Source organism: Miniopterus natalensis, chromosome 1 (assembly GCF_054644295.1).
Source record: "Miniopterus natalensis isolate mMinNat1 chromosome 1, mMinNat1.hap1, whole genome shotgun sequence".
Taxonomy (NCBI): domain Eukaryota; kingdom Metazoa; phylum Chordata; class Mammalia; order Chiroptera; family Miniopteridae; genus Miniopterus; species Miniopterus natalensis.
In genome coordinates, this window is record NC_142081.1 from 106,498,363 (window position 1) to 106,525,995 (window position 27,633).

The 27,633-nt window shown below is 36.9% G+C and overlaps 1 protein-coding gene across 4 annotated transcripts in view; it reads right to left on the minus strand.

Annotated features, from left to right (window-relative positions):
• PRPF39 (pre-mRNA processing factor 39) overlaps positions 1-27,268 on the minus strand; it is a 36,595-nt gene extending 9,327 nt beyond the window's left edge. Inside the window, exons 1-6 of one of the 4 annotated variants that reach the window (XM_016217357.2) lie at positions 27,177-27,268; positions 15,483-15,826; positions 14,899-15,024; positions 14,128-14,246; positions 10,066-10,233; positions 109-274 (exon numbers count right to left, since the gene is read on the minus strand). In XM_016217357.2, coding sequence (XP_016072843.1) covers positions 109-274; positions 10,066-10,233; positions 14,128-14,246; positions 14,899-15,024; positions 15,483-15,800 — 897 coding nt within the window. In that variant the 5' untranslated portion in view covers positions 15,801-15,826; positions 27,177-27,268. Of the gene's footprint in view, positions 1-108; positions 275-10,065; positions 10,234-14,127; positions 14,247-14,375; positions 15,025-15,482; positions 15,827-27,176 lie in introns of those variants that run through there. The other 3 variants (XM_016217360.2, XM_016217358.2, XM_016217359.2) reach the window with 3 other exon arrangements.
• Positions 27,269-27,633: the final 365 nt, after the last annotated feature.

The following is a 27,633-nucleotide window of genomic DNA, read 5'->3' on the forward strand; positions in this document are numbered from 1 at the left end:
AATCAGAAATCAACTTTATAAGAGCTACAAGTCATACCACACAAACAGTTAAGGAATATAAAGTCTAGTTTCTCATGCACTGAAGGATTTTTACATAAGTCTAATTACCTTTGCTGGGTCAGTTATGTCTTCAATTCCCGATGGCAGATCATCACCAGGAGGACCATCATCACCACTATGTCCATTTACAGAAGCTAATTCCCTTCGCAGCTGAATAAACTGTTCACCAGTTAGAAGATCTCTAGGCAAGTTATTCTGTACATGCTCTTTAAATCTAAAGGAAGACAATAAAAATACATGCTCTGTTAATTCCTACTACACCTTACTCTTTCAAAGGACCTCTGATTTAAAGAAAGAAACCAAAACAAAAAACCCTTTCTCTTTCCTATAGTAAAAACCTACTACTTGATAAAATGATCTACAGACGTCTTCATTTTCTTCCTGCCTTTGCAATGGAATAAAGAAGGCAGGGACAGGCATAAATTAAAATCCTACTTCTGTCCATTATTAGTTATTTCACTTAAGGAAAGTTTTTCCCTTCTCTAAATTTTGGTTTTTCTCATCTGTAAACTGGCACAATACCTACCTTGCAAAGGTACTCTAAAATTAAACACAGTTATACATATTTAAGTTATAAATGATCACTTGTAAATGATCAACAAATGTTTACATTTCCTTCCCCACCTGTCAATTACTCCTGAATTCATGTGCTCGTATCAAATACTCCAATGAAATTCCCCTAAAGTCATGAAGAACCTCTTATATGCAAAATTAAATGGACACTTGTTTCATAGTACAGCCTCTATCCTAATGATGTCTTCAGTACTTATGGCTGATAACCACATCTTCCTTTTAGAACCTTTTTCACCCTTGGCTCTGAGTTACCACTTCTTTGGCTTTCCTTCAAGTCTCTGACTGATCCTTGCTATCCTTTGAGGGTTCCCCCTTACTATCTGCCACTAAATGCTAAGTATTCCCAAGGATTCCAGTCTGCATTTTCTTATCTATTTTTATATATCTCTCTGGCCAATCTTATGAATAGTTTGAAATAATAAGCATACTATGACTCAAAACTATAACTCAAACCAAAACCTTTCTCCTAAATTCCACATTAGTATATCCAATTGCCAACATGCTACACAAAAAAAATATAATTTTAAGCAAAGAGTGTTTTGAAAAAGATATTATTTCATTTTATTCCCATACACTAATTTATAAATATACAACTTTTAATCAAAAACACCAATTTGAGGAGCTATATACCTATACTAATTCAATTTGGAAACATATACAAAAATATTTTAAGCTAAGTGTGTTATCTTCATCCACAGATCAACCACCTTGGTATTTCTAATCTTGATTAAAGGTACTGTCAACGCATCAGTTTCCCAATCTCTTCCACCTAATTTAATACTTAGATTCCACTGAATACCAGGTCCTACTGATTCTATCTTCTAAATACATCTTCATGCCTTGCTCACTTTTCACCTAGATGAACATAACTGGTCTTCCAGCCTCTAGTCCCACAATTCTCATGCCCATCCCAATACTCCTCTCAAAACCGTGATCAAAAAGTAAAAATGAGCTCTGGCTGGGTAGCTCAGTTGGTTAGAGCACTGTCCCCATATGCCAAGGTTGGGGGTTCAATCCCCAGTCAAGACACATACAAAAAGCAATCAATGAATGCATAAATAAGTGGAACAGCAAATCAACATTTCTCTCTAAAATCAATAAATAATTTTTTTTAAAAGTAAAAATGAAAACCAAAATAGTAAACATGATCAGAAGCCCCTCCTGCCAAAATCATTTCAGGAGGTTTATCCTGCTGTAAAGCTAACATCCAGTCTCATTAGTTAAAATCTTTCATATTCTGACCCAGCCTTTGACCCAAACCAACCTCTTCAATATAATTAGTAGAGATGGTTGTACATGTATCACATATTCCAACATTATGAATTTTTCCCCAAGTTACTAAAAATTGATTTAGGCTACTGACACCTGGATTTTCAGACTTTCACAAGTGCATGTAAAAGACACTGGAAACTAATATAAATTATGCAAAATCAACAGATACAAAACAACTTGACCCATTTCACCACGGGGAGGAAAAAATATAGATCATTATTTTTATTATATATTTATTTATTTTTAGAGGAAGGGATATATATATATAGAGAGAGAGAGACATCAATGCGGCAAAACACCGATCAGTTGCCTTCCACAGGCACCCCAATTGGGGATTGAACCCACAACCTGGGAATGTGGCCTGACCTCACATCAATGTCTCTGTCTCTGTCTCTCTCTCTCTCTAAAAATCAATAAAAACATATACTCACGTGAGGATTAAAAAAGAAAAAAATGAATGGTTGAGTGTCTAATATACATTTAGCCCTATTCCTAGGTATTAAGAATAAAAAGAATTAGTAAGCTTCAGAAACTGACAAATGTGTAAAGGATACAGGAGACATAGTGTTATTAGTGCTAAGATAAATGTCAATAAATAGGTACAGTAGTGGCACAAATGACAGAAGATACTTTCTGTTTAGGTGAATTGAAAAGTTTCCCAGAGAAAATGTTAAGCTGTATGTGCATGGGAAAGACGAGTTCACCAAACAAATGGGAAGTGAAAAGGTATTATTACAGTCCTAGAAATATAAAACACCACCCTTTAGAAAATTATCAGTATATAGATATGTCTAGAGCTTAGGAACTACCAAATAAGTAGGCCTGGGAAGTTAGATAACATCACAAAGTCCTCATGCTAAGGAAGGTTATAAATTAGATATTTTCTTAAATGTTCAGTGTAAATCCAATACTGAAACCTACACAACAGAAATATTTCTACTGTAGAACTTAGAATACTTTTTTAAATGCATGTCTTATCCTATACTTCTGAGCAACTTGAGGCTTTATTTGTGCCTTTATTCCTATAACTTAAAAAGGCATATAATTTGTTATACAGCCAGCACTAAATAAATGACTATAAGTTGGAGGAGTATATTATGCAAAAGAAAACATTTCAGTGGTTCTCAAAGCAAACAGTCATGTGAATTTAATTTATTTAGATAAAGTATAAAATTTATTTACATAAACACTACTTGTGAGTTTGCTTTACACTGATAAGGAAAGTGGTTCTCAATATATTAAGTGAAAAAAAGCATATTAAATAGTAGTACGTATAATACTGTCAACTAATTTCTATTATAAGCATGTATGTATTTTAAAAAGCCTACCGGGAAATTCATAATTAAAAAAAAAACAAAAACGAGATTTGGAAGAGACAATACAACAACTTTAGGGCCAAACTGTCTAGCTTACAATCAGCTTCCAACCACTTACTAGTAATTCTGTGACTTTGTGAGTATTTTATTCTTCTACTTCCATAAAGTGGAATACTATCAGTACCTATACCTCCCTGGCTTAATGTGAGGATTAAATGAGTCATAAGGCACCCAGAACAGAGTCTGGAATACAGCAAATGTTGTATAAGTGTTTCCTAGTCATACAGTATATTTTTCTTACCAACAGTAGAGTTCTTATAATCATAGATTTGAGCTAAACTTTATGAAAAAGCACCCTTCTTGGCACTGCCAGGTAGCTCAGTTGGTTAGAATGTCATCCCGATGCACCAAGGTTGCAGGTTCAATCCCCAGTCAGGGCACATACAAGACTCAACCAATGAATGGATACATAAGTGAAACAGAAAATCGATGTTTCTCTCTCCCCCCTTCCCCATAATCAATAAATTTATTTTTTAAAATATATTTTTATTGATTTTAGAGAGAGAGGAAGGGAGAGGGAGAGACAGAGAAACATTGATGTGAGAGAAACATCAATCGGTTGTCTCCCGAACGCACCCTGACCAGGGATAAAACCCACAACCTGCTCTTCTACAGGAGACCTACACGCCACTGGCACCATGTCTCTAAGGGTTTCTGAGAAGTTCCAGCACATTTTGCGGGTACTCAACACCAATATCAATGGGCAGCGGAGGAAAATAGCCTTTCCATCACTGCAGTTAAGAGTGTGGGGCGGCCCTGCTGGGAGTGGCTCAGCGATTGAGCATCAACGTAGGATTCAGGAGATCTCAGTTCGATTCCCGATCAGGGCACATGCTCGGGTTGTGGGCTCAACCTCCAGTCATGGGCATGCAGGAGGCAGCCAATCAATGACTCATCACTGATGTTTCTATCTCTCTCTCTCCCACTCTCCCTTTCTCTCTCTGAAATCAACAAAGATACATTTAAAAATAAAAATGAAAAGAATATACAACGGAGTAAAGACAGACTATTCAATAAATGGTGTTGAGAACATTAAAAAAATACGTGCAAAAAAATAAAACTAGACTATCTTCTTACACCACATACAAGAATAAACTCAAAATAGATTAATGACTTAACCCTTTGCGGTCGTATTAAATTTGGACGTAGGTATCGTACTGGTCGGAATTAATTTCCATTGAAAGAGCAGTGATACATAACATGCAAGATTTATGAACTGATACATGAATGAATAGAGTTAAGATTCGTACGGTTCCTTGCTGTGGTGGCTGAAAGCAGACATACGACCGCAAAGGGTTAAATTAAGACTCGGAACTGTTCTGGCCAGATGGGTAGAGCATTGTCCCGATATACAAAGATTGTGGGTTCAATCCTCAGTCAGGGCACATAAAAGAGCCAATGAGTGCAAATAAGTGGAACAACAAATTGATGTTTCTCTTTCTATATATATAAAATCAATTAAAAAAAAAAGAAAGACTTGAAACCATAAAACACCTAGAAGAAAACACAGGCAGTAAAATCTCAAACAGTTCTCTTATTTTTTCTAATATATTTCCTTGGGCAAGGAACTAAAGAAAAAATAAACAAATGAGACTATGTAAAACTAAAATGTTATTACATAGCAAAGGAAACCATCAACAAAATGAAAAGACAGCCCTGGACAGTTTGCTCAATGGTTAGAGCATAAGCCTGAAGGGTCCCAGGTTTGATTCTGGCAAAGGGCACATACCCCGGTCACAGCTCAATCCCTGGCCCCAGTCAGGGCCCATGGGGGAGACAATCAATCGATGTGTCTCTCTAACATTGATATTTCTCTCTCTCTCTCTCTCACTCTCTCTCTCTGTCTCTCTCTCCCCTTCTCCCTCCCTCCCTCCCTTCCACTTTCTCTGAAAAGCAATGGAAAAAGTATCCTCAGGTGAGGATTAAAAAAAAGACAAAAAACAAATTTTATTTAAGTGAAAAGACAACCCATTGAATGGGAGAACATATTTCCCAATGATAAATCTGATAAGGAGTTAATTTCCAAAATTTATAAAGAACTCATACAACTTACTCCACCAAAAAACTAGTAGATTTAATAAATAATTTGGCAAAGTAGCAGGATATAAAATTAACATCCAGAAATTGATGGCATTTTTATACACCAATAATGAACTCTCAGAAAGAAAAACTAAAAAAACCATCCCATTTACCATTGCAACAAAAAAAAATAAGATACCTAGGAATAAACTTAACGAAGGAGGTAAAAGACCTGTACTTGGAAAGCTATAGGACACTGAAAAAACAAAGAGAGGAAGATACAAACAAATGGAAGCATAAACTATGTTCATGGATTAGACTTAGCATCACTGAAACGTCCATACGACCCAAAGCGACCTATATATTCAATACAATCCCTATTAAAATACCAACAGTATATTTCACAGAGCTGGAACAAGTATTCCAAAAATTTATATGGAACAGAAAAAGACCCTAAATAGCTGCAGCAATCTTGAGAAAGAAGAACAAAGTTGGAGGGATCACAATACTGGATATTAAGCTCTACTACAAAGCTATTATAATCAAAACAGCCTGGTACTGGGACAAGAATAGGTATATAGATCAATGGAACAAAACAGACACCCCAGAAATCAACTGAAACCATTACGGTCAATAAATAATTGACGAAGGAGGCAAGACCATACAAGAGAGTAAATACAGTCTCTTCAATAAATGGTGTTGGGCAACTGGACAGGTACATTCAAAAAAATGAAACTAGATCACCAATTTACACCATACACAAGAATAAACTCAAAATGGATAAAAGACTTAAATGTAAGTCACGAAACCATAAAAATCCTAAAAGAAAACAGGCAGTAAAATCTCAGACATCTCATGTAGCAGAATTTTCACTGATACATCACCTAGGGCAAGGGAAACAAAGGAGAAAATCTAAAAATGGGACTAGTTCAAAATAAAAAGCTTCTGCACAACAAAAGAAACCGTCATCAACATGAAAAGGGAACCCACTGTATGGGAGAACATACTGGCCAAAGAGGCCATCAAGAGTGCTAATGTTGATAAGGGTGTGAAAGAAACAATGATCACAAGCTATTGAAGAGGTAGAAAAACTAGCTGATCTGGATAAATGAAAAGCAGTTAGCTGGTGACAGCATTTCAGAGTCAGTGATATATGAACAAGCAAAGATGGGGCATCTCTGCTTCTTCATATATCACTGACTCTGAAAGACACCCCCGAAAGATACCCCTGGAAGGAGTGCTGAAAGCGATTCCTTAAGGCCAGTAGGGGGTGGTTTGATAAATTTAAGAAGTGTTTATTTACAGATTAAACAGTACATCAGACATGTATAGTATATAAGAAAGGTTAAAACGGAATCATCTGGGGATCTGGAACAGATAATTCAATTTACATTATTTCTAATGGGGGAAATAATTATTCAGTTTTCAAAACAAACTGCTTCTTCAACAGCCTTCCAGAACGAATTAAGTTTGAGAACCAAGGTTCCACTGTACAATGAGGTGCCACTTCACACCTGCCAGAGTGGCTACTATCAATAAATCAACAAACAAGTGCTGGTGAGGATGGGAATGTGCACTGCTGGTGGGAATGCAGACTGCTGCAGCCACTATGGAAAACAGTGTGGAGTTTCCTCAAAGAATTAAAAATGGAACTGCCATTTGACCCAGTGATCCCACTTCTAGGAATATATCCTAAGAATCCCAAAACACCAATTAGAAAGAATCTATGCACCCCTATGTTAATAGCAGCACAATTTACAATAGCTGAGATCTGGAAACAGCCCAACTGCCCATCAGTTGATGAGTGGATAAAAAAAGCTGTGATATATTTACACAATGGAATACTGTGCAGTTGTAAAAAAGAAAAATCTCTTACCCTTTGCGACAGCTTGGATGGACCTGGAGATTACTATGCTAAGTGAAATAAGCCAGTCAAAGAAAGACAAATATCACACGATCTCACATATGTGTGGAATCTAATGAACAAAATAAACTGACAAACAAAATAGGTCCAGAGGCATGGATGCATGGAACAGACTAACAGATCTCAGAAGGGAGGGGTGTGTGTGGGGGGGGTGCAGGAAGAGATTGACAGAAGAACTTATATGCATATATGCATACCCTATTGACACAGACAATAGTGTGGTGAAGGCCTGGGGTTGGGCAGGGGCTGGGTGCAGGGAGGCAAGGGGGGGGAATGGAGGACATCCGTAATACTTTCAACAATATTATAGAAGAGAGGAAGGGAGGGACTCATACAACTCAACACCAAAAATACAAACAATCCAATTAAAAATGCGCAAAGGACCTGAATAGACACTTCTTCAAAGAGGACATAAAGAAGGCCTATAGACCGGTGTGACTCAGTTAGCTGAGCATCCTCCTGTGCACCAGAAGGTTGCCAGTACAATTCCAGGTCAGGGCACATGCCCAGATTGCAGGTTCAGGGTGTATACAGGAGGCAACCAATTGATGTTTCTCTCTCAGATTGATGTTTCTATCTCCCCCCTCCCATCATCCCTCTAAAATCATTAAAACATAATTCTTTTTAAAAAGATGGCCCATAGACATATAAAAAGATGCTCAACATCAGTAATCAGACAAATGCAAATTAAAACCACAATGACATGTACCTCACTCCTGTCATAATGGCTATCATCAATAAATCAACAAACAAGTGTTGGTGAGGACGTGAAGAAAAGGGAACCCTAGTGCACTGCTGGTAGGAATGCAGACTGGCTCAGCCACTGTGGAAAACAGTATGGTGGTTCCTCAAAAAGTTAAAAATGAAACTGTCTTATGACCTAGCGATTCCACTTCTGGGTAGAAATCTAAAGAAACCCAAAACACTAATTCAAAAGAATATATGCATCCCTATGGTCACTGCAGCATTATTTCTAATAGCTAAGATATAGAAGCAACCCAAGTGCCCATTCATAGACAAGTGGATAAAGAAGCTGTGGCATACAATGAAATATTATTCGACCATAAAAAGAAAATATTACTCTTACCATTTGCGACAGCATGGATGGACCTAGAAGGTATTATGCTCAGTGAAAAAGTCAATTAGAGAAAAAGACAAATACCATATGATTTCACTTATATGGGGAATCTAAGGAACAATATAAACAAACAAACAAAACATAAACAGACTCACAGATACAGAGAACAGACTGATGGTTGCCAGAGGGGAGGGGCTTGGAAAACTGGGAGAGAAAGGTAAAGGGATGAGAAGTATAGATTGGAAGTTACAAAAGAGTCATGGAGGTGTAAAGTACAGCACAGCAAATATAGTCAATAATATTGTAATAATTATGTATGGAGTCAGGTGGGTACTGGAAATATAGGGGGGAATACTTTGTAAAGTATATGATTGTCTAATCACTATGCTGTACAACTAAAACTAATACATAATAATATTGAATGGAAAGCGTAATGTAAAAAAAAAAAAAAGTTTAAAAAAATAATAACCTTTAATAAATAAAAAATTTAAAAATAAAGCTTTTATATTTATTCATTCAACAAATATTCACCAAGCATTTCCATATGCCAAGCCTTGTGTTAATAATGTCTTCCAGTAAGTGTCTTCCTTTGTCATTAAACCCTAGAAACCTGCCGACCTCCACCTGTTCCATAAGAAACCGAGAAAGTATATTCAGATCTATTTGCTGCCTTTATCTAACCTGGTCTACATAACTTCTGTTTTAGCAAAATGATCCACAGTACTTTTCATACACTTCATAAAGTCTTCTACATTTTTAGTGAAGAAAAATTTAGAAAAACACTTATTTAAAAAGTACCTCAGGCCCTAGCCGGTTTTGTTCAGTGGTTACAGCATCGGCCCGTGGACTGAAGGGTCTCGGGTTCGACTGCGGTCAAGGGCACGTACCTTGGTCACAGGCTCGATCCCCGGCCCAGACTGGGGCATGTTCAGGAGGCAACCAATCAACGTCTCTCTCTCACATCGATGTTTCTTGCTCTCTTTCTCTCTCTCCCCCTTCGACTCTCTTTGAAAAGCAATGGAAAAAGTATACTTGGGTGAGGATTAACAAAAAAAATTAAAAATCCCAATTCTAAAAAGAAAAAATACCTCAGTTTACAGGCTCTAACATAATACATAATATTACTTATAAAAAAGCAAATATTTCTCAACAGTCATAATACTTTCTTGTTCAGAAAGACTTTCTGAGTCCATATCAGTGGGATACTCTGAGTAAAGCAGAACATAGAATATACACAATACACAGAATTAGTTGTTTTAACACTTCTAATTAAAATGAAATGATACCAATCATAATGGAAAATCATAGTAGAAAATTAAAATGAAATGATTTTGATTGTTTGAATATAGACAGGGCTTACTACATAAAATACACACTTCACTATTTTGGATCTAAGGTGTTGCATGAGTCACAAGAATATACCTTTAGAAAATTATTACATTTTAAATAAGCATCTATTATGTGCCATGTACAGTGTTAATTTAGTACTGTAATAGTAATTAAACTTAGATGCTATTTTCTCTTTCCTTCACTACTCTGAAATACCTCAGAGAAGACAGGAACACTGTTGTTTCCTCATCTATAAAATGAATAAGGAGAACCTTCTTCTAAAAACAGTAACATTCCTAAGTATTTCATAAGTGTAAAATACCTAAATTTAAAAGTGTATAAAGTGTGATTATTGAGCAAGAAAATATATTCCTAAATATTAGGAATTACCTGAGTAATCAAAGATATTTTAACGATCTGATTTTTCCACCTACCTCTGAAAATGATGACTATACAGCTGTGTTGGAATACCAAGAATACGATCATATATAGCCGTAACTTCTCTCAGGTTTCCCTGTTCATTCTCCCAATTTATATACATTTCCCACAGTCTGTCAGATCGGAAATCTGTTCCTGCAGCTAGAACAGCGTGCTCAAAAGTTCTGAAAAATTAAATTACCTTTAAATTACCTTTACAAGATAAATACACTTTTAAAATATTATGTCTATACACTGCAATATATACAAATATCACATCATTAAGTTGTACACCTCAAACTGCTATACAGTAGTTATCCCTTATCTGCAGGGGATTATATCCAAGGCCCCCGTTAGATGCCCAAAACCACAGAAAATACCAAACCCTATCTATATGGTTTTTTCCTATACATACATACCTCTGAAGGATATTAAGAAAAACAAAACATCTGTATGATAAAAAGACACACTAAACAAATTAAAAGGTGGACCAAAACTGCAGGAAATGGGTTTAATATACACAGATAAAGGAGTAAAAGAATGTGCATATGCATACATATATATGGTTATGTGTGAGGGGGTTTTTTGTGTTGTGTTTTTTTTAAATATATCTTTATTGATTTCAGAGAGAGGAGAGGAGAGGGAGAGAGAGATAGAAACATCAATGATGGGAGAGTCATTGATCAAGCTCGCAACCCGGGCATGTGCCCTGACCGGGAATCGAACCCTGATCACCTGGATCCTAGGTCGACGCTCAATCACTGAGCCACGCCCGGCCGGGCTGTGTAAGGTTTTCAAGAGAGTAAAATACATGTTTCTGCCCCTGCAGAAACCCAAAATGATCCAGGAAATCAATACACCATACACTAAGAATGTGTAGGGAGCTGGGAGAGGAAAGATAATAAAAAGGTAATGAACTAAAGACAGAATGCTTAGAAGGATCTGATTAATGAATGGTAAGAAACAAGAAACTTTAAATCTCGTTTCCTGCCCAGCTATGGGAATTCAAAAACCAGGTATACATTCCCCCGGAAATTCACGTTATCCTTCCATGAAGAAACTGCTTGGCACAGGAATAAGATATAAGGACACAGCCCAGTGTAGCTAAGTGCTTAGAGTGTCAGCTGTGCACCAAAGGGTCACAGGTTCGATTCCCGGTGAAGGGCACAGACCTGGGTTGCAGGTTCAATCCCTAGACCCAGTCAGGACATGTGTGAGAGGCAACCAATCAATGTATCTTTCTCACATCAATGTCTATCTCTCTCCCTCTCTCTCTTCCCCTCCCTTCCTCCCACTCTCTAAAAATCAATGGAAAAAATATCTTCAGGTGAGGATTAACAACAACAACAAAAAAGATATAAAGATACCAACACTAGGAGTCCAACAAAAACTGAGTAGCCATCTAATCATTTTACTGTAAAGCCCTTCAGGCCAGCTAATAATGGACCCCAATACAAAATACACAGAGCTTCCATTCAGTTTATTAATATCTAACCTTTAACATAAGAAATCCAGAAATCAGACATGTCAGAGATAAAAACAAACAAGAAAACTTCAACTATCCTCAATACCCTCAAAGAAATAATAAAAAGATATGCAACCATATAACAATAGGAGGATATGAGAAAAGGAACAAAAAACAAGAAAGATTTTTGGACATTAAAAATAGAAAAATTTAAGGGAAGAAAATCATCAAGATAAGAATATACACAATAATAACATATCTAAGAATAAAAGGATGTGCCCTGGCTGGATAGCTCAGGTGGTTAAGAGTCATCCTGATACGCCAAGGTTGCATGTTCGATTCCCGTTCAGGGTACATACAACAATCAACCAATGAATACATAAATAAGTGGAACAACAAACTGATCTCTCTCTCAAATCAATATTTTTAAAAAAAAGAATAGAAGGATGTAAGTATCCCAGATTGAAAAGGCCCACTAAGTAATAAGCACAAAGAATTAGAACAAAGAAAACCCATACCAAGGCAAATCATTAGAAAACTGCATCAAATCAAAGATAAAAAGAACATTTTAAAAGCTTCCATGAAGAAAAACCTGTCATATAAAGAGCATCTATAAGAATGGTATCATGCCCAGCCGTCATGGCTCAGTGGTTGAGCTCAACCTATGAAACAAGAGATCACAGTTTGATTCCCGGTCAGGGAATATGCCCAGGTTACGGCTCCATCTCCAGTAGAGGGCGTGCAGGAGGCAGCTGATCAATGACTCCCTCATCATTGATGTTTCTATCTCTCTCTCCCTTCCTTTCTATAAAATCAATAAACATATTTTACAAAATTAAAAAACAAAAAACAAAAACAGAATGGTATCATACTTCTCACTAGCAACACCAGAAGCTGTAAGTGAATCAAGAGATGCCTTCAAAGCTCTAAGGAAAAATTACTTTCAACTCTACTCCCACTGGACCATTAACTTGGGTGTTTCAGACATATGAAGTCTTCATTTCTTTTTTTTTTTTTTTTTAAATCCCAAGCATCCTTTAACAAGTAATAAAATGCACTTCTCTAAAAGGTCAGCATGAACCAAGAAAGAGTAGGATCTAATAAATGCCAGAAACCCAGGAATGAGGTAAAAACATATTCTAGAATCATGATGATAAAGAAATCCCAAAGTAACATCTGTATGGTAGAAATAGAACAGAACAACCAGACCAGCTTACAGAAGAGAAGGTTCCAGGAGGGATAGCTCCAAGAGAGAAAGGAAAAAATGGAATTTACAGATTTCAGAGTGTAATTCCCTTTTATAATTTTCATACTAAGTAGAACAATTTTAACTCCAAAAAAATAACTTACATAGCATTTGTACATTATGTAAAGTAGTATTTAATATTAACTACTGAAAGTAGCTGTTGGAGGGGGTGAAAATTTTTAAATGTTCAAAGAAAACCAAGTAAGTGGAATAAAAGGGGAGGGGGAGAAAGTAGTAATTAAATCTAAGAGAAAAAAAAAAAGACTATGAAACCTATCCACTTGAAAGATGAGGTTTTGAAGAAACATTTGGTAAAAGTTAGCTGTGTGTTCCCTTTGACAGAGTTCCATTTCTAGCATGCTCTATATCGGGGTGGGAAATGTTCAGCCCGCGGACCATCTAGGGCGTAGACAGCCCAGGAAATCATTTGGTCTGGCCCTGCCAAGGCCTCACCAAAGAGAAGCAGTTCCAGTCATCACATTAGGGGTGAGTTAATTAAATGTTTGACCAAATACAGCAGGCTAATTTTTAAGTTGATAATTTTGTATGGCCCAAGAATGATGTTATAAATATCCAAATGGCCCTTGGCAGAAAAAAGGTTCCCTACCCCTGAGTCTACATAAATACTGACCTGTACAGAGACATTCACTTAACCACTGATTATTTCCTACAAATAAGAATTTGGTCAAATAAAATATAGTACCTTCATACTGTAAAATACTTTGCAATGGTTAAAAAATTATGGCAGCCCTGGCCAGTGTTGCTCAGTGGTGGAGTGTCAGCCTGCTCACCAAAGGGTCTGGGATTCAGATTCCCAGTCAAGGGCCCATACCTGAGCTGCAGGTTCGTTCCCCCGCCACAGTCGAGGTGTGTGAGTGAGGCAACCAATAGATGTCTCTCTCTCACATCAATGTCTCTCTCTTTCTCTCTTTCCTCCTCCCTCCTTCCCTTCCACTCTCTCTAAAAGTCAATGGAAAAATTATCACGGGTGAGGATTAATAACAACAAAAATTACGATAAAGATTCCAAAACATTCTGTTAGAAAAAAAGAAATTAAAGGATAACATGTACACACATGCATGTACATCTGTGTATCTGAAAGAACACACACCAAGACATTAACTAAGAGGGGAGTGGAATTGGGGACATAAGGAAAGGGGGAGTAAAATGGAGGGGGAATTTATTATCTGCTTTTTTATATAATCATGCCTACGTTTATTACATGTATTATTCTCTTTAAAAAGAGAAATTATATGGAAGTTAAACTTTCAGTTTAGCATTCTCGAATAGTTCTATTACCAACATAAGAATACTTGATTTATAATTTATATCTTTGAACACATTTGATCGTATCAGAGTTTCACATACCCTCTTATTGTACTGTTTGTCTCAGAATCCCCAGGGTCCAATGTTTCTTTTAAGAAGTTTACATAATGTATCCAAAGGTCAACACTAAGAGGTATTGCCTGAAGTCCCCTTCGATACACCTAAGAAGAAAACAACAAAACTGTACTTCAAATATTTAATTATTTCTTAACAGAGAGGTAACACTGTGTTATCCGGTGAACCTTAGAAATACTAATTACTGGAATTTTGTTTAAATAATCTACCATTACCATTTGGGTGGAGGTTGGATAGAACATGGCAATGTTCTGATCCCCACGTGCAGAGTCTTGATCTTCAAAGCGCAGCAGTCCCTGCATTCTGACCGGGTTGTGTGGGCAGGCTTTGGGTTACAGACCATAGGGCACAGACCCATTAGAGCACCAATGACAGCGTCTGACCAAAAATGCAATAAGACGTAGCAAATGTGACTAGCAAACCAACTATATTGTTTGGAAAATGAGAAATAAATGTAAGTGAGAGAAAAGCCCTGCCCTACTTGTTAAGCTGCAGTGTAATACAGAGGCTTGCACTGCAAAGCTTGACAAACTGTAGAGGTTTAACGCACCTGCCAACAAAGAGAGAAAATATTAGCTACAAATGCCACAAGAGTGACAAATGCAAATAAAATACCCTATAAAATTGTTTGACCACAAATCGTAGGTACTGCCAGCCAAAAAAAAAAAAAAAAGTCTCTGTTTTGTTATTTGGCTTACAGTACCTAATGGAAATCATTTTATTCAGTGATGTACGCACCTCATCTGATTGTTTAATGTTGTCATGCCGCTTTTCAAGGTCTGCATACTTTTTCCAGTAACCATAGCAATACGGATAGTGTATGAAAAATTTGTCAAATGCTTTTCTGGCAGCCATCAAGTGATTCTGATGAAAATAAAATGAGGTATTTAAATATCTTGAAAGTTTTTGTCATAAAAATCTTTATTATTCCTTTCAAATGTATTATCTCAAATAAAATAAATGGAAGGTATAATAACCATACACACAGCTGTACTTTTCCCTACAACTGCAATCTTATCCTTTGAAATAGAGGAAATAATTCTGTCAAAGTACAAGGTAACTTTTATTCACAGATTTTATACACAGAAACACACACACAGCATTTATTACAAACGTTAGACTTTGACTCTACTAATACTGACTTTCCATAAAGTACAAATGCTATAAAAACGTTTTTAAAGCTAAAAAACGTATATATCCAATGTTATTCAACTTAATCTGAAAGTTATAAAAAGGCAACTTTAACTCCAAAACAATAAGGCCCAGTCTAATAATGACTTGATTTAATCTGTCCCTTTAGTCCCATTTAAAAAGTTACTAACCTCCTGTTCTACATACTGAAGCAAATATACCCAGCCTGTAAAATCCTGAGGATTATTTTCTACAGTTTTCCAAAATTTTTCATATTCTGGAGGGAAATTTGCTTCTGTTTCTGTCACTGGAAGGTCCACAGCATTTGCTATTTCATTTTCTTCTGTAGTTACATTCACATTAGGAGATCCATCAGGTGACTGTTCCATTTCCGTAACATTCATAATTTCAGTACTGAAATCAGCTGACTGTTCCACCACTACCTCTGAACTGTTGCCTGTGCTGCCATTACTAGAATTTTGGTACTCATCCATGTGAGAATTTTGCATAGTTGTTTTTGTCTTCAGTTAATGACCTGTAGAAACAAAAATAAAGAGAAATATCTTCCAAATGTTTATATGGCATAATCAAAACAACCCTTTTAAAAAAAAAAAAAAAAAAGATTTTTAGAGATGGGAGAGGGAGAGAGAAACATCAATGTAAGAGAGAAACATCAATCAGCTGCCTCCTGCATGCCCCCTACCAGGGCATGTGCCCCAACCAGCTGAGCAACACCAGCCAGAAAAAAAATCTTTAAAAAAAATAAAAAACACAAAATAAAACAAGCTTTCTTGCCTAGCCAGCGTGGCTCAGCAGTTGAGCACCAATCTATGAGCCAGGAGGTCATGGTTCAATTCCCAGTCAGGGCACATGCCTGAGTTGGGAGCTTAATCTCCAGTAGGGGACATGCAGGAGGCAGCCAATCAATGACTCTCATCATTGATGTTTCTATCTCTATCTCTCTCCCTCTCCCTTCCTCTCTCTGAAATCAATAAAGACATATTTAAAACAAAAAATAAAAAACAGGTCTTATTAGTTATTAAAGAAATACATGGATTTGATTCTTAATCTCTCCTAAAACTCATAATTAGGTTTATTAGTTTTTATATTATAAATGAAATTCTGTAACATATAAATTTTCCAAAAATCTACCATTTTATTGATGGGTATTTGAGTAAAAACTAAATAACTAAGAACGTAGGTCCTTCATCCATAAAACAAGTGAGGATTAGGCCTGCTCCCTAAAGAAGCAATCATATCTGAATTCAATGCTTCTTAGCTAGCTAAAATTCTAAATTCAATGTCTGAATGCCATCTTGCTATTAACCCTGGAAAATAGAAATATCTTTAATATCTGTTCTGAAGGCTAAAGGTAAAATAACAAAACAAATTCTGGTCATAAATATAAATGTTTTAGAAAGAAGTTCATCACTTGGCTCAGGATAAAGTTTTAGAAAAGAGAAGGTTATACTGTTGAAATATATCTATATATTTACAATAAAATTTAAATCCTAGCACCTAGGTTTGATTTTATTATAGAAGATACAAATGAAGGTTTTAAAAAATTATAAGAGCCCTGGGTGGTGTAGTTCAGTTGGTTGGGCGTCGTCCCATGCACCAAAAGGTTGCCGGTTTAATTCCTGGTTGGGGCACATGCCTGGGTTATAGGCTCCATCCCTGGTAGGGAGTGAGCAGGTGGCATCAGACTGATATTTCACTCTCACACAGATGTTTCTCTCTCTTCCCCTCTTCCCCTTCCTCTCTCTAAAAATCAATAAAATATATTTTTTTAAATTACAAGAGTGATTTCTAAAGTGAATAAATGTTATTAAAACCACATTTGTGAAAGTTTTACCATCTGGATAGGAACTGTATCAAATCGTTTAAATTAAGTCATCTCATTGTTAAAGCCATAAAATAATAAGGGATTATACTTTCATGCTATAAAGTTTTCAGAGAGAGTGGAAGGGAAGAGGAAAGAGAGAGAGAAACATCGACGTAAGAGAGACACATTGATTGGCTGACTCGCATGGTGAACCAGGGTAGGGATCGAGCCTGTAACCCAGGTATGTGCCCCTGACCAGAAATTGAACCCAAGACTCTTCAGTCCAAGGGCTGACACTCTAACCACTGAACCAAACCAGCAAGGGCCACAATATATTTTCATAGTTGACTTCATCTCTTCTAACAGTTTAAATGGAAAAGGAATCATTAAATTATTGGGCATGTCTTTTTTTTTTTAAAGTGAGGGGTTATTCTCAAAATTAAACAGACCATAAGATTGGTTTACTCTTAAAACATACTCAGAACACACAATTACTTAACACAATACAAAGTAATTAAAAAGATGATTAACACTTTAAAGAGTAATTCAAACAAAGAAATGCAAATGACCAATAAACATATGAAAGAATTACATCTTTTACTAATAAAGATGTAAATTAAAACAATGAGATATCAAATTGACAATAATTTAAAAGGTATCTTTCCGGAAGACAGACAAGCAAAATGTACTAAATGGCAATTTTGCATAATTTATGTTATAAAAGTAATCAAACAAAAACATTTACTTAAGAACATTCACTACAGCATTACTGCAAAGAGAGAGAAGAGAATGAAGAAGAGAACTGCTTTACTAAGTGGTATATTTATATAATGGAATAATAATAATTAAAAAGGAAATATGTATATCTGTGTTTATACAGAAAGATATCCACTATGTATATACTACATATATGCAACACATGTATCTGTAAGGATTTATACCAAATAAAATAAAACACAGTAAAAATGTTGGTGTTAACAGTTGTTCTCCCTAAATAACTGGGCTGATGCTTTTTTTTTGGTTTATCTGGAATTATTTAACAGAAGTGAAGGGGGAAAAAGGGCTTTGTTTTAAGAAAAGCCAGCTGTAGCATACCGATGGCTGGTTGATTACTAGTCTTTCTTTCTCTCTCTCTTTTTCTCTCTCTCTTTCTTTCTTTCTGCAATTTTATGCCTACTTTAAAAATCTGGGCTTCGCTATAGTCTATAAGGAAATTCTTAAACCCAGCTCCACACAATAGTTCCCTAGTAAACTATCTTCAAAATACAGATTCCTTGGCCCCCAATCCAATAATTCTGAGGTATAGGCTTAGGCTCAGAAAGTTGTAGTTCTATCAAGTTCTCTAAATAATTCAGAGGAATAGAAACTTATTCATGGGTAAACTCTGAAAAATAAAACTTTGGATGAAAGAATACACGTATATTAAATTTGGGAAGATGCTGACAATTTATCTCTAGAAAAGTTGCATTAGCAGTTTGACAAGTCACTTTTAGTTGCCTATCCAATATCCCCTCTCACCACCTTCCTGATAAAACACTTTTTGTTCAGAGAGGCAAGATACTTAATCCTATGTAAGGGATCATGAGACTGAATGAATAGACATCTACTGCAGAGGTCTGGAGAAAAGACTTTGCTTTTCTGATTAAAAAAAAACAGTCTATGTTCTATCACTTTTTCTTACCTTGAATGTGAGCATATCTGAAACAACTTATGTATATGAAGCAGTCAATAAGGGAATGGCCAGAAAAATTAAGAAATGCCAGCTCTGACTTCATTAAGATGTTAATAACAGTGCCAGGTTCATACTCTGAGAAAAAGAAATCCTTGGCTATTTAAACTACTAGCAACTGACAGGTTTTCCATTACTTTCAGACAAATGCATTCCTAAGTGATTAACCCCCTAACAATGCATGAAAATGTCCATTTCTCCATCTCCCCTTCATGGCACTATGTACCATGAAACTTAATTTTTGCTCATTTGATTTAAAAATAAATATAAATAAATAAGAACAGAATCTCATTCTGATTTGCATTTCTTTAACTATGAGGAGGTTGAATTTTTATTTCTTTTTTTTTCTTAAACACCTTTTCACATCCTTTGTCCATATTTACTATTGCATTATTCATTTTTATCCTCACTGGTTTGTACAAGCTCTTTGTAAACTAAGGAAATCAGATCTTTATGATATACATTGTAAAACATTTTTGTTAGTTTTTCTTCTTACTAGTTTTAGGGTTTTTGTGTGTGTGTATAGAGGTTATCTTTTAAATTGTCATGTGCATATGAAATCCAGATTTTAAATGTCATTATTTCAAAACATAGTATGAAGCAAACTTTTTCCCAAGAAAAGACAAATTTAAAATGTTAAATCAAGAGACCCTTTAAGACTGAAGGCGACTGGAGGAATTAGTTATAACCAGGTAAATCTAGGAAATTAAAAAAAAAAAAAAAAGGAAAATTAGGGAAGTGCAGGGAGATCAAGTGGTGACAAAAAACTTTTCAATACCTGATGTATGCCTAGCACTCTACTACATTCCCTGTAGAGAATAGGTAGGTATAAGATAAGTCCTCACTCTATTAGGCTTATTAGCTAGTTGGAAAGAGAGAAAAAAATCATGGGGAATGATGAGAAAAAGAGGGAATTTCAAATAAACCAAAAAAATTAGAGAAATCAACTGAAAATTATAGCCATCTAGAAATGGTTCCTGAAATACAGAACTTGGTCTTAACTTTGAAAAACTATAGGTTTTGAAATAATAGATTAAAAATAATAAATTATTCCGGAATAGGGAACAGCCTATTTAACTTGACAGAAAAAACTTTCTTGACAATACACAAGAAGATAGAAATTATGATTAGTTCAAAGAAAAGACACACTGACCAGAATGAGGAGGGTTTGTACTAGGGAAGTGGTAGGGTAAGCAGCAAAATAAGCATAGTAAAGCCAGAGGGATTTGAGAAGAAACAACGTAAGAAATTCCACAGAAGAATCTGAGGAAAAAATTCAAGAAGCAAATGTAGTTGGTACATAATAAAGGAGAATCCAAAGCATTAGACTACTAGAAAAAATTAAGTTCCCTTCAACTTGAATGACTGATTGTCAAAAACTTTTCCCAGTTTAAACCATTTGAGGCCCTAGAAAAAGTCAAAGAAGCTTCTCCATTTATTTCCCTCTCTTCATCCACCTTCTTTAAAGAAATATTTGAAGATTAATTTTCCTAATGCAAATTAGTCACTACTTTGTGTCCTTTTTGTTAAAACCACACCATCAAAAAACAAAAGATTGTTGGTTGATACATCCTGAGTCATTTACTACCCGCCCTATTCTAATTGCATATTTAAGTGAATGTATGGGTTTGTCCTAGAATCAGCAAATTTACCACATCCCTGAATCTTCAAATTGTCAATTACTCCACACTCTACAATTATAGTGTTGTAAAAAGAATTAAGAACATCAGCCTTACCCTTAGGGACATCATTTTTCTGATTACTTTAAATCACTGGGCCAAAAGAACATACTAAAGTTACTTTTTAATAAGTTATTCCAACATATTCTTCATAACGTGGCAATTATTAGTACCAGTTCTTCTTAAGAACAACCAATAACTTTCAATTAGCAACATTAAATGGCAAATAGGTTTAAAAAAAAACTATCGAAATGAAGACATGGTATTAAAATGAAGAAAAAAGACCAATAGAATATACCATAGTGCCCAGAAATAAATTTCACATACAGGGGTGGGAAAAAGGAGGTTTACAGTTGTGAATACACAAAACAGTTTATTCTTTTATTATTATTTATTAATTATTGTATTCTTTATTTGTATTTCAACTGTAAACCTACTTTTGCCCACCCCTGTACAAATGTAAATAATCTCTGACAAGGGTGCCAAAATCACTCAGTGAGGAAACCGTAGTCTCCTTTACAAATGGTGTTGGGAAAACTGGATATTCACATGCAAAAGAATGAAGTTGGAACCTTAACACCATATAGAAAAATTAACTCAAAATGCATTCAAAACCTAAATGTAAAACCAAAAACTATAAAACTCTTAGAAAACATAGGAGAAAAAAGATTAGTGACACTAGGCTTGGAAATGATTTCTTGGACATGACAGCAAAAGCACAGGCAACAAAAGCAAAAATAGACAAATGGAGCTATAGCATGCCTTAAAACTTTTGCACATCAAAGAACACAATCAAGTCTCACTGTTCCAAGCTTTAATAAACGTCCCCTAAAATTCAAAAAAAAAAAAACCCTAGCCGGTTTGGCTCAGTCGTTAAAGCGTCAGCCCACAGACTGAAGGGTCTCAGGTTTGATTTCCTGTGTCAAGGGCATGAACCTCGGTTGTAGACTCAATCTCTGGCCCTGGCTGGGGCACATGCAGGAGGCAACCAATCAATGTGTCTCTCTCACGTCAATGTTTCCCTCTCTCTTACTCTCTCTCTCTCTTTCTCCCTGCCTTCCTTCCACTCTCTCTAAAAATCAATGGAAAAAATATCCTTGGGTGAGGATTAACAAAAAATAAACAAATAAAAATAAAATCCATTTTTAAAAAAATTTTCATTAGAAACTACACAAAGCTTGGGAACTGTGGGCCTCAGTGCATTCTGTTGGGGATGAGGACAAGCCCGCTAAACGTCAGTGCTTTACATCATTTCCCTTGGGTTGTTTTCCCAAGGAAGATGTTTCAATTTAAAAATATGTAAGGAAGGCAACAAGCATGCTGGAACAAAGAAGACAAAGCTAGAGATCTCACCATTCAATATGCAAAATTTCATTAATGAAAATTTCCCCTTTTCATTAAGATCCTTCACCAATGCCCAACCTCCCACCAGATGTGCCAAAACTTTCGTGGTTCCACCCACTTCAAAAAATAAATGTCCAGTTATTTGCTGGTTATACTAAATGGAGAAGAAAAATCTAGTTTCTAACCTACACCAGACTTTCAACCAATCCTCCAATTTTTAGTAGCACCCAAGATTTGTGTCCTCAGCTCTCTCCTTTTCTCAACCAACACACTTCGTGGGCTGATAATGTCCTCCTTGATATATTTTCTTCATTTAGCTTCCAGATCACACCATTTGCTAATGTTACTCCTACTTCACTATATCACTCCTTCTAAGTGACAGTCTCCTGAGAGACTGGGTATTCCTACATGATCTTTTAATGTTAGTGTCCCAGGACCCAGTCCTTGGTCATCTACCCTTCTCCATCTCCATTAACTCCCAATCTCACATGGTTTTAAATACAAATTATTGACTCCCAAATTTCTATCTCCCACCTAGACCTCTTTTCCAAACCCGATTCATATATCCAACTGCTATTTGACATCATCTGCACATATGCAGTCATTTCATATTATATAATGTCCCTAAGTGAACTCCAGATCTCTCCTCCAAAGCCTGCTCTATCCATGACCTTTCACATCTCCACCGATAGAAATGCCCTCCTTCCAGTTGCTCAAGCCAAAATATTGGAGTCATCCTTGACGCTTCTCTTTCGCTCACACCCAACCAATTTGTTATGGAATCTTTCAAATATATTCAGAATCCCACTTCTTACAACCCTTGTTCAAGTCACTTATCTCTCATCTAGAATGCTATTCAGTCTTCTATTATAGGCCTATTATATAACCTATTACAGGCCTCCTGATTCTTCCCTTTTCCTCTACTCCACCCTTTCTTTCCTGTCTTCAGGTTGTTAACACAGAACATAGTATTCTTTTTAAAACATAATCAGATAATGTCACTCCACTGCTCCTTCTCAGAATAAAAGTCAACGTCCTTCCAGTGGCCCATTGCCTCCTCTCATCATTTACTTCTTTGTCCTAATTTTCTACTACTCTTAACATCTCTCAGTCAGCCCCAGCCACAATGACATCTTGCTGTCTCTCAACAGTCCACTCTCTCCAGCTTTAGAGGCTTGGCACTGCACTGGCTGTTCCCTCTATCCAGAGTGATCTTCCAGATACCCATATGACTACCTTCCACACCTCCTCCTTTGCTGAAATGTCACCTTCTCAATAAGAAGTACCTGGCCCAGCCGGGAGTGGCTCAGCAGTTGAGCATCGACCTAGGATCCAGGCAATCGGGGTTCAATTCCCGATCAGGGCACATGCCCGGGTTGTGGGCTAGACAGCTAATCAATGACTCTCTCATAATTGATGTTTCTATTTCTATCTATCTCTCTCTCCCTCTCCTTTCCTCTCTCTGAAATCAATAAAGATATATTAAAAAAATAAAAAATAAAAAATAAAAAAAGTACCTGGACCATACTATTTAAAATTGTAACTTGCTCCCATCCCCAGGATTTCTGATCTCCTTTACCTTCCTCAACTTTTTTTCTTTTATCCATAGAATTTATTATATTCTAACATGGTAAACAATTTACTTATTTCGTATACCCTGACATAAGAATTAACCAGCCTGTTCTTTTTAGTCACACTACTCTTGCTATATAGTTTAATCATTATCTCCCCACTAGACCAGTATTTTTCAAACTGCATATTGCTTTAGGTCATTTTCTCCCTTTTTGCAAATGAAAAATAATTTTTTTTTATCAGAATATGTTGCACACAGTAAAGTATATTGTTTGATGACATTTGGTGCAATTATATACACACACATGCAATTCAACTATGTGTCAAGTTTTAAATTAAAGATCTGGCCCAGTTACTCATTAGAGAACTTTGGGCAAGTTACTTAACCTCTCTAAGCCCCATCCACAAAAAATTAACTAACCTCTTTTCATTCACACTGCTATTATTACAACTTGAGTTAACTCCCCTCCTGAATGTTTTTCAAACTTCAGACTGCTTCAAACTAGCATCCCTTTTTCAAAAAATGAAAATATATAGAAAAAATATATCAGAATGCATGCACACATTAAAGGCATATTTTTAAAATACACACAGAATTCAACTACTGTTTATTGGTTTGCAATATTACATCACATAAGACAGGGTGTGGCAAAAGTAGGTTTACAGCTATAAGTACAAGAAACAGAGTTAATTATTGTATTATTTTTCATACGAACAACTATAAACATACTTTTGCCCCACCCTGTATTATGGGTTGCAGTCAAAATATTTGAAAAACACTGCTATACTATTACTATGATAAATTAATATTACTAGAATATTAAATTCAATGAGAATAGAGACCTTGGTTTTGTTCACTACTATGTCCTTAGAATTTAAAGCAGTGCCTGGTATATAACAGCACTAAGTATTTGTTGAAAAAGTGAGTGCTACAGCTGGTCCCAACTTAACTTTTCAAATGTATTAATCCTGCAGTATTCTTCCTCATTGGAACTTACAGAGCCCAAAACAGTCTTCATGCTTGAGCCTTGGTTCAGTCTCTTCTCTCAGACTAACAAAACTTTCCTCCTTTACTCAACTCACCAAACCAATCAATGCCTTTTTACTACATTGCACTTATAAAATCATGACCATCATAAAACCCACAAGTACAAAAGAAAACGTGATACATTATAAAGTGAATATGCGGTGCTGGTCTATAGCATACCTTTAACTTTTAGTTTAGTTATGACATACATTAAACTTTTGACTAACAATTCAACCTGCCATTCATAAAATTTGAAGGATGACTTAAATAATCCACACATAATTAAAAATGATAAGTTTGATCTAATAACTTCTTTTTTAACTCTCTATATTTATACCTATAGAGGTATGCCTAGAGGTTCTTTTCATAAATGAAGCAACACATAAAAATCTGAAGACATCGCTAAGAACTCAAAATCAGAAGTCAGGAGTTTGAGCCAATACAAATCAACTAATTTTTCAATCTACAAGTTACTCCGTGTTTCATCCCCAGATAAGCTAATTCAAGACTCAGGCTGTTAGGAAAAAACACTATCATAACCACTGGTTTTAGCAACTGTTTTCAGAGATGAAGCAGAATGGTCATAGATTATGTTCCAGGAACTGGAATAAAACACACACGTCTGTATCACTCAGGTATTTTTTTTTAATCCTCACCGGAGGTTATGTTTTTTTCATTGATTTTAGAGAGAGGAAAGGAGAGGGGGAGAGAGAAACATTGATGTGAGAGAGAAACATCAATCAGTTGTCTCCCAGATGAACCTGAGCGATCAAACCAGAAACCTAGATATGTACCCTAACTGGGAATCGAACCTGCAACCTTTAGGTGTACAGATGACGCTCCAACCAACTGAGCCACACTAGCCAGGGCAATCACTCAAGTTTTTAGGGGAAAACAATCATTTGGCTGGAACTACTACTTCCTCCTTTGACTATTAAAATATATATATGTATATATATATATATATATATATATATATACACACACACACACATACATACATACATACATACATACATACATACATGTAAAATCAGCCCAACCAGTGTGGCTCAGGGTTGAGTGTTGACCCATAACCAAGAGGTCACTGGTTTGAATCCCGGTCAGGGCACATGCCCAGGGTTGTGGGCTCCATCCCCGGTAGAAGACAGGAGGCAGCCAACAATGTTGATGTTTCTCTCTCATCAATGTTGCTATCTCTTTCCCTCTCCCTTCCTCTCTCTCTAAAAAAAATCAATAAAGCCCTAGCTGGATTGGCTTAGTGGTTAGAGCATCGGCCTGGGGACTAAAGGGTCCCAGGTTCAAAGCCAGCAAAGGGTACATACCTCTGCTGCAGACTCAATCCCGGGCCCCAACTGGGGTGCATACAGGAGGCAACCAATCAGTGTGTGTGTCTCTCTCCCTTCCACTCTCTCTGTAAAGCAATAGAAAAAATATCCTCAGGTGAGGATTTAAAAAAAATCAATAAAAACATATTTTTTTAAAAATCGTGTTTTATACAGAATTGTTAACATACCACAGAAGGTTCTGTTCTTTCGCTTGAAAAACACACACAAACACAAGTTTTAAAATTTGATTTATAAAGTTCTTTTTCTTATTCAAATGTAAGTAAATACTGTGACACTAAAAAATTTTTGCTTTTTAATTCTCACTTCAAATATCTCATACCATTTACTAATTAGCGATCTTTGGTCAACTCCTAATTATTCTAGAGTTGAAACCTAAGAAATAGTCTTCTTCAAGAGAATTCCTTTCGTTCACCTTTTCCCTACCAAAGGCTGGAGAGTGGAAAGTTCCAACTTTTGCAACTCTAGAATGAGGTTATAAATGGGGGGGGGGGGGGGGAGGGGAAAATACCTAACCGCAGTAGTTGCCTCTGTTTTCCCAAGCCACTTAAACTCCTATAGAGCCCAAAACACTTAAGTTCCAACGTGAATTTCATCCTTCCACCATGGAACTTGCTTTAAGCCTCAACTCCCAGCTGTAGAAGATTAAAGTATTTCTGAACAGACTGGATCAGTTCCCAAATAACCTCGAAGAGAAGACACAGTGAACGTTGAACTAAAAAGTAACAATCTAATGACATAAAAACAACGCGGTATTATAGAACCATCGTCAATCACACACTAAGAGCAGTACTACTTAAGGTAGACATTATTCTTAAACAGATTTCTTCAAAAGACCTTTAATATGTAGTTTTTCCTGCTTCTATTCTATCCTACCAAAAGCTTTGACTTATTTCTGGGGTGCTGTAACTCAGGGTCCCAACATTTTGGCTTACGTAGACAGAATGCGGAACGCGTCCTACAAAGCGCCTAAATTAAGCTTTACTAACAGAATTTGTATTCTCCCAGTGTTCTGGCGGCTACTGTTGAGCCCCTTCCACTTCCAGTAGTCCCAGCCACACTGGTTTCCAGCTCTTGGGGAAGCTAGGGCTTCACACTTACCCCTAAATCGCTTCCTCAACCAAGCGGAGGCCCACATTTCTCCGCCCGTCAGAGAAACGTTTGGTCTAGGAAAAGAAACCTCGCACTGCTCCACCCAACAGGTGGGAAGGAGACGGGAACAGACTGCAGGGCGCCGAGGCCAGGCCGCAAACCTGGCGGGAGACGGAGGCCCCGGCCCCGGCGCGGCCTGAAACAAGGCGGGCCCTTTCCGCTCAGCGCATCACTCCCTCCAGGCAATTCCAAGGCGCCCACCCCGGCTGACCTGACGATTGATGCAACGCAATGCCATGAGCCGCAGACTGGGCCGACAGAGCCTACGATGGCACTCCCCCGGTCTCAGCGCCCGCAGCCCCACAGTACCGCCACCGGCGCCACAGCCGCCTTCTCCACAGAGAGCGGGCGGCGCGCATGCGTGGGGCGTTCCAGGAGGCGAACGAGTCACGTGGTTGCTCCCTGCCGGCCGGGCCAAATACCAGATCCAGGAACCCGGGCCCCGCCCCGCCCCGCCCCGCCCCGCCCCCGGCACCGAAAACCCGCCGCTGCTCCTGATTTCCCGCCTCGGTGGGGTCTTCCCGAACCGAAAGGGTAATTCAGGTCCTTTCCCTCCCCTGCCCTTAAACACAGCCAGCGCCCAGCCCTGCCCCTGCCGCCCAAAGAAATCGTTATTCTTTGGGGGCAAATTTAATGTTTCCCAGCAATTGCCCAGGCTTTGCCCCTCT